Here is a 15,230-nt window from a genome sequence, read left to right as displayed (position 1 = left end):
TAAAACAAGCTTAACATTTTTAAAATTTAGCCAGAAATTAAAAAAAAAACTTTTCAGGTATAGTTTCATTTTAATAATTATATCAACAAAAATTTGAAATTTAGACACATATTAAAAATTTTAGTAGCAGGACATTCGGTATAGCATTCAGTACCTAAGAGCAGCTAACCTTTAAAAACGTCAGCCAAAGAAAAAGGGGGCGTGGCCATGACCTTACATTATTTTTTCATGTATTCAGTTACGGTGTTCAATGAGTCACTTACTAAACAGCTGAACCAGTGACAGAATAGAAGAGAACGGAGAGATCCCTGGTGACTCAATGCCTTTTCTCAGCCACTTCCCACTCATCTCCTTGGCTAATTCATGCATCATTCATTTCTGCTGGAAACATTTGTGGGGTCTTAAGGCTTAGCCGCATAGATAACTCTTCATAAAATAGTCATTCTCTCTGTGTGTCTGTCTTTATCTGGCTCTATCTCTGTCTCTCTTTCTCTGTTTCTGTCTCTCTTTCTCTTTCTCTGTTTCTGTCTCTCTCTCTCTCTCTCTCTCTCTCTCTCTCTCTCTCTCTCTCTCTCTCAGGTAAGGACTGTCTCAAGCATATCTGTTTCCTGTACTTATCAAAGTTCCAGGCATATGATTAGAGCAACATTTATTAAGAGGTGAATACAGGCTGCTCTATGCAGTTTCCTTGGTCACTCCTGAAAGTTATTAAGTGTTCATTGTCTCACTTATGTCTACATTAGCCAATCCAAAGTGTAATAGAAAAGTTGGGCATAAGGAGAGTTTACTTGACTGAGATGTCAATACCTTAAAATAATACATCATTACTCTTGTATATTAAAAAAAAATCAAGAATCCACAAAGATCTTAGTAGGCATTAGTGAAGGTTTTTAAGAAATATATGTAGCACAGTAGGTGCATACTGAAAACAACACTGGACAGAAGTCCAAAAACACTGAGTTCTTCCTTGTGGGACACTGGGCAAATTCCTTAATGCCCAAGGATCACTTCTTTTGGCTGTGAAATGGAGACAAAAAATTTCTGGCTAGTTTATCTCACATGATTGATCTCCTACTAAGAAGTGGATGTGAAAAGTACCATGTAAATTATGTTCGTCCATTCAGCAAGGATTTGTTGAGAACCTACCCACCGTGTTAGGTGCTGGGGTCAATAGTGAACATTTTTCCTTCATTAGTTTCCTTCCATAACTTCAGCATGACTCATTTCATAAATTATATGAAATTTGTGAAATTTAAAACTCGAACATTAGAAATTAAAAATTCTGCTTGAATGCAGAAATGTAAAGAGTAATAATCTAAGCTTTATGGGGCAAAAGAAGGATAAGCAAAATAAAAATACAATTATGCAGTCAAATACATTCTTAGATGATTTCTAAATGCAATAGTATAAATGTTGACTTTCTATAAATTCCAGTCATCATGTAATAAAGTGGCAATTTTCTAATTTACCAAGTAGCTTGGGCACCTTTTTGCTTTATTAAAGCTAATCGTTTTGCTTTCCAGGATAAGGACAATTTGGAGGTTACTTGTCCTCCCAGTTACATAAATTAAGACTTTAAAAAATTCTTAAAGATAGCTTTTAATATCTTTAATAAATTATTTTAATAAATTATTACTATTACATACAGCTATTCAACACGCAGAAATAATGAATACCTCTTGAAATAGCTAAGCATTATACAGCTCATTATTACAAGCCTACAGGAAAAGCTCAGTATTAGATACCTTAAATTGTTTACAAGAAATCCTTGATGTTAAGATCCGCTAATGGGTCCTTTGCTGGAGGTTTCTTGGGACTCTGAGTGGCAGGTGTAGGGCTTGGAGAAAGCTAATGGGAAAAAGACAGCCCCAAAGAGCAGGAATAAAAAGGAGAGGGGGAGAGAGAGAGAGAGAGAGAGAGAGAGAGAGAGAGAGAGAGAGAGAGAGAGACAGAGAGAGAGAGACAGAGAGAGAGAGACAGAGAGAGAGAGACAGAGAGAGAGAGAGAGACAGAGAGAAAGAGAGAGAGAGAGAGACAGAGAGACAGAGAGAAAAGCATTAGGCAGAACACATATCAAAGAAAACAAACATGCAGAAGATTAGATGGTTAAAGGCTTATAAAATCTACTTGTTCTACATAGTCACAGAGTTGTGTTTAATTCTGGACTGGTAAAATATACTTCAACTGATAATTGGCTTTCTTGAACTTCTCTGACATCGGATTTAGCCAAAGTAAAATTTAGGGACTCCAGTAGAACAATATGGATATGACTTAGGGAAGATGTGAAAAACTAGTAACATAAAGATACTATGAACAAACAGTAAAACAAACAAACAAACAACTGTTTTCTCTATACAAAAGCATTTTTACTTTGAGTCATTAGTACCTCTAAACTAATAAAGCAATTTAAATGGCTTTTCTTATAGTGAGAGTGAATTTGAAGGAAAAATAGGAAACAGTTTACAGAAAGCTATTTAAGAAATTACTTACACTTATTAGCTAAATATACTAGAATTTCATATACATTCTTTTAAGTGAAAATCAGTCAAGTTTGAGGGCACTGTTTGTTTCACATGACCAAATAGTTTCCTAATAGTGAATGCCACTAAATTCTAATGCAATCTATTCAGCTCTCAGAGAAGGCTAAAACTTATTATTAAATACAATAGGAAAGAATCATATTGGACTTGCAGCAAAAGTAACAAATAATTAACTTGCCTTGTTTCTGTTTAACCAGAATCTAAATTATTTTTTCATTGTGTCACAGATACAACTTCCGGGAGCTGACTTTCACAGGACACAAGGTCTTGAAAAATCTCATGTAGTCTATAGAGTAATAGTTGACATCTAGGCTTTGAGTCTAATTAATCTCCTAATTAACATGCTGGGACTTTGAGTCTAATTAATCTCCTAATTAACATGCTGGGACTGTGGGGCAGTGATGTATATTTTTATTAGTTCAGCAGAGTTCCAGAAGTGTGGATTTTGAGCTTTGGTCCTATGTCCAGAAACTACTGACTAATTATATTATCTATTTGTCAAATTTCCATGTTTAAAACTGGGACATGGGCTGGGTGTGATGACTCATATCTGTAAAATTCCAGCACTTTGGGAGGCCGAGGCAGGAGGATCACTTGAGGCCAGGAGTTTGAGACCAGCCTGGGCAACAAGGCGAGGCCTCATCTCTACAAAAAGTAAAAAAAAAAAATTAACTGGGTGCAGTGGCTTGCACCTGTGGTCCCAGCTACTCAAGAGGCTGAGGTGAGAGATCCCTGGAGCCTGGGAGTTCAAGGCTGCAGTGAGCTATGAGTGCACCACTGCACTTCAGCCTGGGCAACAGAGTGAGACCCTATCTCAAACAAACAAATAACAACAAAAAACCTGGGATCTGCTTCACAGAAATATATAAAAAAAATGTAAGACTTGAAGTTCCTTAGATCAACTCAAAGATTGGTCCATTATTGATAATTAGGTGAGATGACGATATCATACCAACCAATGAAAAAATGCTAGGATAGTCCTGGCATCAGTAATAAGAAAACTACTTTGTTTTCTGAAGCTACCAACTCAACATTTATTTTATTATCTAGTATAATTATGCTTCTCCTCTGATATAGGAAATATAATCTAAATATTACATAAATATGATGTATCATTACCTGGCTTATTATAAATTCAATTACTGATTAAAACAATGTATTTCCATGATACTATCTATCTTTTATTTTCATTCTTCTAATTAAGTAAATTGTTGCTAACATTGGTATTACACAAGAAAAACAACTGCCTTAAGTAATAAAATTATATTCATTTATTTCTGAAGCTTTCAATATATCAAACACAATAAGGTTAAAAGAAATCTCAGTAACATTGCTCCAAGTTCATAATAACAGAAATATTTCTTTTATTCAAAAAGATGATAGTCATGGATCTATTCAAACATCAAGGAAACATTTATGATAAATGAGATCCCTTAGAATTTAAGTATATCTAAGTTACACTTAACCACAACCATTATACCCAAAACCTTCCTCACTGTCCCCAAAAACAACACTACACAGGGTTCAGTAGTCTTCAGGTAGACTAGAAAATTTCTCCTGAAGCCAGTTATGGCCAGTAATAGCCATGAAGACTAGGGCTTCTCACGTTCTAAATTTCTGTCTTTCAACATCCACCATTCTTTCTCTTGGTCCCTGTTGCTTTTGAGAGGCAAAGTGAAGAAGCTGAAAGGAAATCTTGGTAACAGGTCCATGGATTTAGAGATGCATCAAGGAAGCAAAAGGGATTAAGGTATACTCAGAAAGTTCACAGCAGGTATTCCACAGATAAGACAGTATAAATACTGATTTGATAAGTTAAAAATAGTATAGGACTGAAAACATTTACTCATAGCATTAAAATATATTTGAGCTATTTGGTCTAGTTTGTAAAGCATGCTGCTACCAAAATAGTAATTTGGTGTCCTGACTCCATCCAAGTCAATTTTTCATGAGGAAAACTTCTTTGGTTTGACATGTACCATCACCTCAGCCAGACAATTTAAAAGAGGAATCAGGAAAGCATGATTCATCACTAAGACTAGCACCTCTAGCAGCAAAACGGTTCAACAAAGTGTAATATATTTTGTCATTTTTGAAGAGGAAGTAGCACAGTGTGTAGTAAGGAATTTAGCTTTACCTAAACTGAGGTTTTTCCCTTTCCCAGAAAGGTAACCTCTAAATCCTTCTAATTTCCCAAATGGTAGGTGTGTCTTTGTTATTCAAGGTGGGCTCCAGGAACACCTGACAGTTTATGCTAACAAGGTGACTCAGAGTGGAGGCAGAAAGCCCAACCATGTGATTTTAGGGCTGGGTCTTTGGGCCGCATGAAACCAGTCTGATCTTCAGAGGGGAACAGGGGTTGAAGATTGAGTTCCACAAAATGGGTAACAATTCAACCAACCAATCCTACATAATGAAGCATCAATAAACGCTGGACGCTGAAGCTCAGGTGAGCTTGCGATACTGCATGTGTACTGTCACACGATGATGCCCGGAGGAGAACCCACCTCTGAGGACAAAGAAGCTTCATGTTTAGAACTTTCCCAGATGATGTTTATGTATCTTTTCCTATAACTGGATCTAATTTGTATCCTTTTACTACAATAAAACTCTTATAAGTTTAGTGCTTTCCTGAGTTCTGTGAATCATTCTAGGAAACTGCTTAACCTGAGGGTGGCCATGGAAAAACCTCGAATTTGTAGTCAGCTAGTCTGAAGTGGGGGTGGCCCCGAGGACTCACAAATGTGTGCTTTTTTTCAGGAGTGAGGACATTCTAAAAGGGACTATTCTCACAGACTATGCAGTTTGGCAAACTTATTGCAGTTAGTGTCACGAGTCTTGGGCAGACATGGCAGTCTGGAGGACTGTGCTGCCAACCTTTCTGGCTAACACTGGGAACACATGCTAAAACTACAGACCAGAAGCACCTACTTCTCTGGGACAAATGCCTTGGATGCCCTGAATATCTGGATGTTCTCAGGAACCAATTTGAATTAAGTAGGAAGACAATGGAGGGATCTTTAGACAGTAAGTTATTTCCATCATTTTTTCCCCCAAATCTCACACTTTTGCAGATCTGTCTTCCATGCTCCCTTTACTTCTGAAGCAACAGGTATGAGAATTACATTAGGTAAAAACACTTTTTAAACAGTTTGCTACACCAATGTTTTATACTTATTAGTTAATGTCACTGACTGGTTTGTGGACATTGAACAAACTGACCTGCGTGCCAGGTACAGCAGCAGCTCCAAAGGGCGGCCTCATCATGGGCTGTGCAAACATGACTGGCTGCTGAGGCATCATGGGCATGCCTGTCCCAGCAGGAGGCTGAGGAGGAAGAATGGAGAGTGGTTCAGAGCATGAGTGGAACCCACTAGGGCACTATCCTGACATTTATTGCTTTTATGTACTTCTGACAATATTTGAGGAATGCAGGACTATGAGGAAGTATAATTTGTAATTCTAACTAGGGATAATGTGAGGCTGTACTGTGAGGGAAAGAGTCGCTAAGGTGGGTGGGTAGCATAAGCCTGGTTGGCCACATGGTATCCTCATCCTAACCAAACTTTATTGTTGTTTATTCATCTTCTCTAAGCATAATTCTTGGAGAGATAAAAATTTGTTTCTTTATGAAAGATGGTCCTAAAATTGGCTGGTAAAATTGGTGAATAAACAGTCCTAGTATAATAATTAAGGGTTGATTTTGATGATGGGCTAAAGCTATTTGTAAATATTCTAGTAAAAATGATATAACAACGTACTATAGAAATTAATTTGATGGTAGAACATATTTTATGACTGATTTTGTCACTTCATGTGTAGACTACTTAAGGTTTAAAGCAGATGACAACTTTTTAAGTTTTACTTACTATGTTTTAGGAAGAATTATATTCTGTAGGAATACTTACTAATTTGGGATCTGGCAAATAATTTAGAAATGTCGATTACAATTTTTAGCATAGGTCATCACTCACCATTCCAAATCCTGCTCCAGGTTGTCCAACCGATGGGGCCCCGGCAACAGGAGGAACTGAACTGGTTGGAGGTACAGCTCCTTGCTACACAGATAGACAGACAGACATACACATACAAATAACACAAAAACACACAAAACAAACAAAAAGAACAATATAATTTGGTTATTGTTTATTTATTTTAAAGATGGGGTATCACTCCATTGCCCAGGCTGGAGTACAATGGCATGATCACAGCTCACTGCAGCCTTGAACTCCTGGGCTCAAGCAATTCTCCCACCTCAGCCTCCTGAATAGCTGGGACCATGGGCACATGCCACCATGGCTGACCAAGTTTTAAAAATTTTTTGTAGAGATGGGTCATGCTATGCTGCCTAGGCTGGTCTCAAGCTCCTGGCCTCAAGCAATCCTCCTGCCTTGGCCTCCCAAAATGCTGGATTACAGGCAAGAGCCACTGTACCCAGCTGAACATAATTTGGTTTTAAAATGACAGAATTTTAAAATGAATGCATGTCAAATATGTATGAGTGGATATGTAAAGAAAATCTCAAATTTCAGTTTTAAATTTAAAAAGGAAAATGGTTTTAGCACCACATCAATGATATAAACAAGATTACTGACTTGATGTTCTCTGTTACAGTGTCATTTGGACTTGCTGGCTTGCAGTTTGCTCACAACATTGGACTTTCTATCTTTTTAGACCCATCCTCACTGGAAATGAGTCAAACTTCCCTAAGCTTGTCTTTTCCTATCATCATATCCTCTAACGGTATTGGGTTAGACATTTGAGAATTGTTCTAATCTTTCTATATGGCTCCAATTTATATTAAGCAAGGTTTACAGGTGGATGTGGTGGCTCATGCCTGTAATCCCAGCATATTAGTGGCATTCACTACTAGGAAACTATTTGGTCATGTGAAACAAACAGTGCCCTCAAACTTGACTGATTTTCACTTAAAAGAATGTATATGAAATTCTAGTGTATTTAGCTAATAAGTGTAAGTAATTTCTTAAATAGCTTTCTGCAAACTGTTTCCTATTTTTCCTTCAAATTCACTCTCACTATAAGAAAAGCCATTTAAATTGCTTTATTAGTTTAGAGGTACTAATGACTCAAAGTAAAAATGCTTTTGTATAGAGAAAACAGTTGTTTGTTTGTTTGTTTTACTGTTTGTTCATAGTATCTTTATGTTACTAGTTTTTCACATCTTCCCTAAGTCATATCCATATTGTTCTACTGGAGTCCCTAAATTTTACTTTGGCTAAATCCGATGTCAGAGAAGTTCAAGAAAGCCAAATATCAGTTGACGTGTATTTTACACTTCGAGGCAGGAGAATCACTTGAGGCCAGGAGTTTAGGAACAGCAACACAGCAGTATGGGCAATGTAGCAAGAACCCATCTCAACAAAAAAAATTTTAAAAGTTAGCTGGGCCTAATTTTTGGTGGTGTGTGCCTGTAGTCTTAGCTACTCAGGAGGCTGAGGTGGGAGGATAGCTTTAGCTCAGAGCTTGAGAATGCAGTGAGTTGTGATAGCACCACTGTACTTCAGCCTGTGTGACAAAGTGAGACCCTGTCTCTAAAAAAACATCAATAACAACAAAAACTTTCCATCAAAGAAAAAATCCAGAACTAGATATCTTCATTGGTGAATTCTACCAAATATATAAAGAATTAATATCAATTCTTCTCAAGCTTTTCAAAATAAAGGTAACACTTTTTAACCATTCTTTGATGCCAGTATTACCCTGACACCAAAGCTAGACAAAGATATCACAAACAAAAGAAAACTACAGTGCAATATTCCTTATGAATGTTGATGAAAAAATCTCAACAAAATGCTAGCACACTGGATCCAGGAGCATATTAAAAGATTATACACCATGACCAGGTTTTACCCAGGAATGCAAGGTTGGTTTAATATATGAAAATTAACACATGCAATACACCATAGTAATAGAATAAAATAAAAATTACATGATTATAGTTAACTCCTATAATTTATGTTACCTCAGCATCTATTTAGGATACACCTTTAATTTTCTCATATCAGAAGCAGGGCTTAGTCACTCTTGACACAGTTTCTAGTTCTCTGACTCCTCCCAGTTCCTTCAGGTGGTCATCTAGATATCTGCTTCATACCAACACCTTCCCTATGGGATAGCTAGATACAACCTACTTGATTTACCCCACTGTCCCCCACACTCTGCAGAGCTAACTGTACAGATATGCCACAACAACCAACTCTCAGTCACAGCGTCATTCCATGGAACTTGTGCCTGCTTGCTGTAAACCTACCAATTAAATTCCTGTGGAAAATCTGCTTGGGTGATATACTAGACCCCAATAAAGGCCTTGGCCCACAGATCCCTCACTCTCACTCTCTTTTGCTCCTACCCACTGGTTGAACACATGTGTCCTGGATGGCTCCCCACTTCCCTTTGGCATGTTGCCCTCTTCTCCCTGGAATCTGTAAGTTTTATTACTTACAGATTCTGTAATTTCATGTGTTTTATTGTATGCCTCCTCTGTGTCTCACTTGACTGACACCTAACTTCTTTGCAGGTCAAGTTCTCTTAGAGAGTGGCTATGTTGGTAGAAATAACACAGTTTAGACAAGAGCCACAAGGGCATTTGCCAGTATAAACAAGCTTCCTGTGAGAGAGACATCTTAGACATGAGGCTTCCACCACAATAAAGAAGTATCCCATGAAAGGCACATTGTAAACAGCAACCTGCTTTTGAGGCCTGTCAGGGCAGGGTTAGAGTTTGCAGCCACTTTCCTAAGAGAGACCTGAAAAACGAATAAGGGAAAATCACAACAATGATCATATCAATAGATGTAGAAAAGCATTTGACAAAGTCCAACAGCTTTTCATGACAAAAAGTACTCAACAAACTAGAAATAGCACGGAAATTCCTCAACCTGATAAAGGGTATCTGCAAAAAGCCCACAGCTAACATCATACTTAGTGACTGAAAAAAAATGACTGAAAGCTTTCTACCTAAGAATAAGACAAGGAGGTTCTGAAAGTTCTAAGTCAGGGCAGTTAGCAGGAAAAAGCAAGAAATGGCATCCAGGTGGGAAAGAAAGAATGAAACTATCTTTATTCATTGATGACACAATCTTTTTTATATACAGAAATCCCTAAAGAATCCATATACAACAAAACTATCAAAGCTAATAAACATGTTCTTCAAAGTTGCAGGATATAAGACCAATATACAAAACTCAGTGCAGTGTTCCTGTGGAACTAGCAATGAAAAATTGAAAAATGTAATTATGAAAACAGTTCTACTTATAATAGCATCAACAATAAAATATTAAAAAATAAATTTAACAGAAATATGAGACTTGAACACTGCAACTATAGAACATTGTTGAAAGAAATTAAGTAAGATCTAAATAAATGGAAAGACACCCTTTGTTCATGGGTTGGAAGACTTAATATTAAGATAGTAATAATCTGCAAATTGCTACACAGATTCAATGAAATCCCTATCAAAATTTCACCCACTTTTTTTTGGAGAAATGGATAATCTGAACCTAAAATTTATACAAAAATGCAAGAGAACCAGGATAGCCAAAACAGTTTTGAAAAAGAACAAATTTGGGGGAATCATACTTCCTGGTTTCAAAACTTAAAACAAAGGTACATTAATCAAAACAGGTGGTACTAGCATAAGGACAGACACATAGATCAACATAAGCAAATAAAGAGTCTGGAAATAAACCCACACATCTATGGATAATTTTTTTTCTCTTTCTTAAATTATTCAGCCCAATATGTCAGATGGTCAATTAATTTTTGACAAGGTTATCAAAATCAATTAATCAAGAAAGAATAGTCTCTTCCTTTTTTTCTTTTTCTTTTTTTTAGACAGGATCTTGCTCTGTCACCAAGGCTGGAGTGCAGTGGCATGATCATGGCTCACTGCAGCCTCTAGTTCCCTGGCTCAAGTGATTCTCTACTTGCCTGGATCAAGCAATCCTCTTATTTCAGCCTCCTGAGTAGGTGGAACCACAGATGCATGCCACCACACCCGGCTAATTTTATTTTATTTTTTGTAGAGATAGGGTCTCATTATGTTGCTCAGGCTAGTCTCAGACTCCTGAGCTCAAGTAATCCATACACCTTAGCTTTCAAAAGTACTGGGATTACAGGTATGAGCTGTTGTACCCAGTCAGAATAGTCCTTTAAACAAATAATTCTAAGACAACTGAACTTCCACATGCAAAACAATAAATTTGGACCCCTAACATATAAAAAAAAAAGAGCTCAAAATAGGTCAAAGATTTAATGTAAGAGGTAAAACTATAAAACTCCTGGAAAGAAACATAGGTAAAAAATTTCAAGACCTATGATTAAGGCAATAGTTTTTAGCAATATGACACCAAAAGCACAAGTAATAAAAGCAAAAAATAGATAAATTGGAGTTTATCAAAATTAAGAACTTTTGTGCATCAAAGGACACTATCAAGAAAACGAAGAGCTAACTTGCAGAATGACATAAAAATATTGGCAGATCATTTATCTGATAAGCATCTAGTATCCCGAATATGAAAGATCTCTTTCAACTCCATAATAAAAAGACAACCCAATTATAAAATGGGCTAAGGATATTGTAGGGTAGCAGAATATGCCACCCCAAAATACGACACTTTGGCATAATAATTACTTTGAGCTGAAGGCAACTGAAAAGAAGCAGATACAAGAAAAGCTCTCCTCCTTCTCACTATTTGGAAAATAAATTTACAGAGATATTTCTCCTCCCCTCTCTATCAGGGACAAATGTTTATCACCAGAGACAACTTGAGACCCGAATCAGCCTGAAGAGGGCATCAGAACAAAATGCCTAACAAACTTGACTAATTAGCCTTGAACTGCCATTATTTTCTCATATATTTGCCACCGTAGAGAGTCAAAGTCCTTTTCCTTTGTCTTGTGACTTCTCTAAAAATTTATTGTTCCTTTGCTAAGATGCCACCTAAGCCCATGTTCTAATCAAGCCTCTGAGTTACTCATCCTGAGCGCTCCCATGAGTAAGCATGATGCATGTGCTAATAACTTCTGTTTATTCCTTTTAATTTGTCTTTGGTCAGTCCAGTGTTCACAGCCCCAGCTAGAGAGTCTAGGAGCGTAGTAGGAAAAAAGAATTCTTCCTCCTCTACAACATAAATAGACATTTCTCTAAAGAAGATATACAAATGATCAATACACACATGAAAAGATGTTAAACATTGTTAGTCATCAGGGAAATGCATATCAATGTCATAATGAAATACCACTTCATGCTCATTAGAATGATATAATAAATAATGAAATGAAAAATAACAAGTGTTGGGAGGATAAAGAGAACTTGAAACCCTATGTATTGCTGGTGGCAATGTAAAATAACGTAGCTGCTATGGAAAAGCTTGGCAGTTCCTCAAAAGTTAAACATCAACTTACAGATGACCCAGAGTTCTATTCCAAATAGAATTGAGGATATATGTTCATATGAAAACTCATATATGATAATAAAAATTTATTATGTGTAACAGAAACAACATAAGTGTTCATCAACTGAATGGATAAACAAAATGTGATATATCCATAAAATGAAATATATTCAGCCATAAAAATGAAGTACTGATACATACTTCAATATGGATAAACCTAGAAAATGTTATGCTAATTAGTAAAAGAAGCCAGGCACAAAAAGCTATAAGGGTAAGGGGAAATTGAAAGAGACTGCATTTCTTTTTGGGGTGATGGAAATACTATGAAATTAGATAATAGTGATGATTTTGCAATGCTGTAAATATACTAAGAATCATTGAATTGTATACTTTAAGTTGTTAAAATAGTGAATTTAAATGTTACGTGAATTTTATCTCAATAAAAAATTTTTCAAAAGAAATAAAATACCTATAAAATTATATTTCACATTAATGCTTTACCCATCATTTCAATAGGGTAGGTGGTAGGCTATTTACTAGACCTGAATTGCATCATTAGGACTTCAGGCTATAAAAGAGAAAAGGGCTTTATTAGTTATCAAAGCAAAATGAACCTGCAGAAATTCCTGATCAAATAAATGGTCAAACAATTTGAAGAAATTGTCTGAGTTAGTCATTTTGCTAAAATGGTAGATTAACTCTTAGATTCAGTGGTGATAAGATTTTAATTGGGATGCCACTTGACTGGTACAGCTCTAGCACCTTGAGTTCTCATGTAAGCAAAATGAAGCCCAACATAAACAATAAAATGAAACTGGAGACTTTACCAATCAGAAATTGCCAACTAACAGATTCTAACTAGAGACTTTATCAAGTAGAGATCAACAACTAACCTCTATTTAGGGTCTTTCTATTCTGATCAACCAAATATATTTTGTTGTACTTCTCTATCAGCCAATAGAAGTTCATGGTCCATACTGCTGTGCTGGAGCTCTCTGAACCTCTTCTGTTTCCAACTGGTACCTGATTAATGGATCATTCTTCACTTAATAAACTCTGTTAAACTTGCATAATCATAGCTCACTGTAGGCTCAAACTCTAGGGCTCAAGCAATCCTCCTGTCTCAGCCTCTCATGTAGCTTTTACTACAGGCATGTGCCACCACACCCAGCTAACTTTTTAATTTTTCTAGAGATGGGGCCTCACTATGCTGCCCAGGCTGGCCTCAAATTCCTGGCCTCAAGTGATCCTCCCGCCTCAGTTGCTGGGAGTATATGGGTAAGTCATTGCACCCAGCTCAACTCTGTTAAATTAATTTTGTCTAAAGCTTTTCTTTTAACAGTGATCTTCTTGCAAAATGCACATATTTCTGAATTGCAAGTATCTTCCCACTTCTTCGATAAAAAGTTAATAGGTCTGCTGTGCACTGTAAAACACATTCGAATAAGTAACCCAGGAAGCACAGGGCTCCTGATGGCAATGATGACAGAGCCCTGCCAGCACACATAGTTCAAATTCAAGTCCTGCTAAGGTTTTTAGATCTAACTTGGGTTCTGTGATCTGAAAAATGTTATAGCTACACCTCTAAGAAGCAATTAAGGGAAATTTGGAATAAGTGGGGAAAAGTAATCTTAGTTCTTATCAATCAATAAAAACTTCAAAAAGGCAGCAAAAGGATCCCCCTTCCCAAATCTGCATCCTTCATCTCCTTCTCAATAGCAAAGACCTGTAGATTACAAGGAAAATTGGGAAACACTGCTTTGCTGCTTCTGAAGCACTTGTTTCTGGTGTCTCTAGCTCTTTTCCTTGAGTATTCCTAGAAAGAGACTATAAAGGAATAGAAGGATGGAAGAGATCAACCGGGGAGGCAGGGTATAAGGGCATGTGAGAGAAAGCTAGACTAGTTCCCTCAGAATAATTTCTTAAGTAAAAGCAAAGCCACAGCTTTGTTAGGAAACAACAGCTTTGTAAAAAATAAATGGAGTAAATGGCAGCGAATTTATAAAAGAATATAGATAAAACTAAGAATTAATAAAGATAAAATATGCATAAGACAACCTTTATATTGTGGTGTAAAATGGTAAGTAAAATAAAGGAAATAAAACTTTATGTAACTCTTTATTGTAACAAATAGTTTCTGTTGTTCTAATTTCTCTTTCCATAGCTGCTGTGGATACTTTATGCTAAAACTTTCCATATTTAACTTTCTGGGGTTTAATTACCAATAATTAAAAATTTTCTGCTTCATAAACAAAAATAAGGAGTTTTGGGGTTAAAAAATGAGACATTAATCTCAGTCTCTGTGAAAGTGCCTACCAATCAGTCGGCAGCTTTGTTATCCTAAAGATGCCAAACAGTTGTTAATTAAGTACTTGATGAATTCTTAACTTTGCACAGTTAAGTCTTGATCTCAGGGTGGGTAATGGCCAAGGAAGTTGTTCAACTTAATATTACTTTTAAAGTGCTTTTCCCTTGTTCCCTTCTGGGTTAGTGGCCTCATTATTTAGTAAACTGCCTCACATAGAAACCTGGGTGATATGGTTTGACTGTCTTCCTACTCAAGTCTCATCTTGAATTCCCATGTGTTGTGGGACGGCCTGGTGGGAGGTAATTGAATCATGGGGGCTGGTTTCTCCTGTGCTGTTCTTGTGGTAGTGAATAAGTCTCATGAGATCTGATGGTTTTATAAGGGGGAGTTTCCCCAAACAAGCTCTCTCTTTGCCGGCTGCCATCCATGTAAGATGTGACTTGCTCCTCCTTGTCTTCCACCATGATTGTGAGGCCTCCCCAGCCATGTTGAACTGTAAGTTCATGAAACCTCTTTCTTTTGTAAATTGCCCACTCTCAGGTATGTCTTGATCAGCAGTGTAAAAACAAACTAATACAGTAAATTGCTACCAGTAGAGTGGAGCGCTGCGGAAAAGACACCTGAAAATGAGGAATCAACTTTGGAACTGGGTAACAGGCCGAGGCTGGAACAGTTTGGAGGTCTCAGAAGATGATGGGAAAATGTGGGCTGCGGTGGTCTCAGGTAGAGATGAGGAACTTCTTGAGAATTAGAGTGAAGGTGACTCTTGTTACATTTTAGCAAGGAGACTAGTGGCATTTTGCCCCTGCCCCAGAGATTTGTGGAACTTTGAACTTGAGAAAGATGATTTAAGGTATCTGGTGGAAGAAATTTCTAAGCAGCTAAACATTCAAGAGGTGACATGGGTGCTGTTAAAGCCAATCAGTTTTAAAACAGAAACAGAGCATAAAAGTTTGGAAAATTTGC

At 36.8% G+C, this 15,230-nt stretch overlaps 1 protein-coding gene across 27 annotated transcripts in view; it reads right to left on the bottom strand.

Annotated features, from left to right (window-relative positions):
* The window catches only part of LOC105495854 (synaptosome associated protein 91), a 166,277-nt gene that overhangs the window by 1,571 nt on the left and 149,476 nt on the right, over positions 1–15,230 (bottom strand). For 25 of the 27 annotated variants that reach the window (XM_071096777.1, XM_071096770.1, XM_071096781.1 and 22 more), the window contains 3 exons: positions 6,515–6,598; positions 5,763–5,867; positions 1,746–1,848 (listed from right to left, as the gene is read on the bottom strand). In XM_071096777.1, the coding sequence (XP_070952878.1) occupies positions 1,756–1,848; positions 5,763–5,867; positions 6,515–6,598 (282 nt within the window). In that variant the 3' untranslated portion in view covers positions 1,746–1,755. The remainder of the gene's footprint in view (positions 1–1,745; positions 1,849–5,762; positions 5,868–6,514; positions 6,599–15,230) is intronic. The other 2 variants (XM_071096791.1, XM_071096787.1) reach the window with 1 other exon arrangement.

The sequence above is a fragment of the Macaca nemestrina genome, chromosome 5 (genome assembly GCF_043159975.1).
Source record: "Macaca nemestrina isolate mMacNem1 chromosome 5, mMacNem.hap1, whole genome shotgun sequence".
In the NCBI taxonomy this organism is placed as follows: Eukaryota; Metazoa; Chordata; class Mammalia; order Primates; family Cercopithecidae; genus Macaca; species Macaca nemestrina.
The sequence above is the reverse complement of the archived record's forward strand: the minus strand, read 5'-3'. Positions and strand labels throughout refer to the sequence as shown.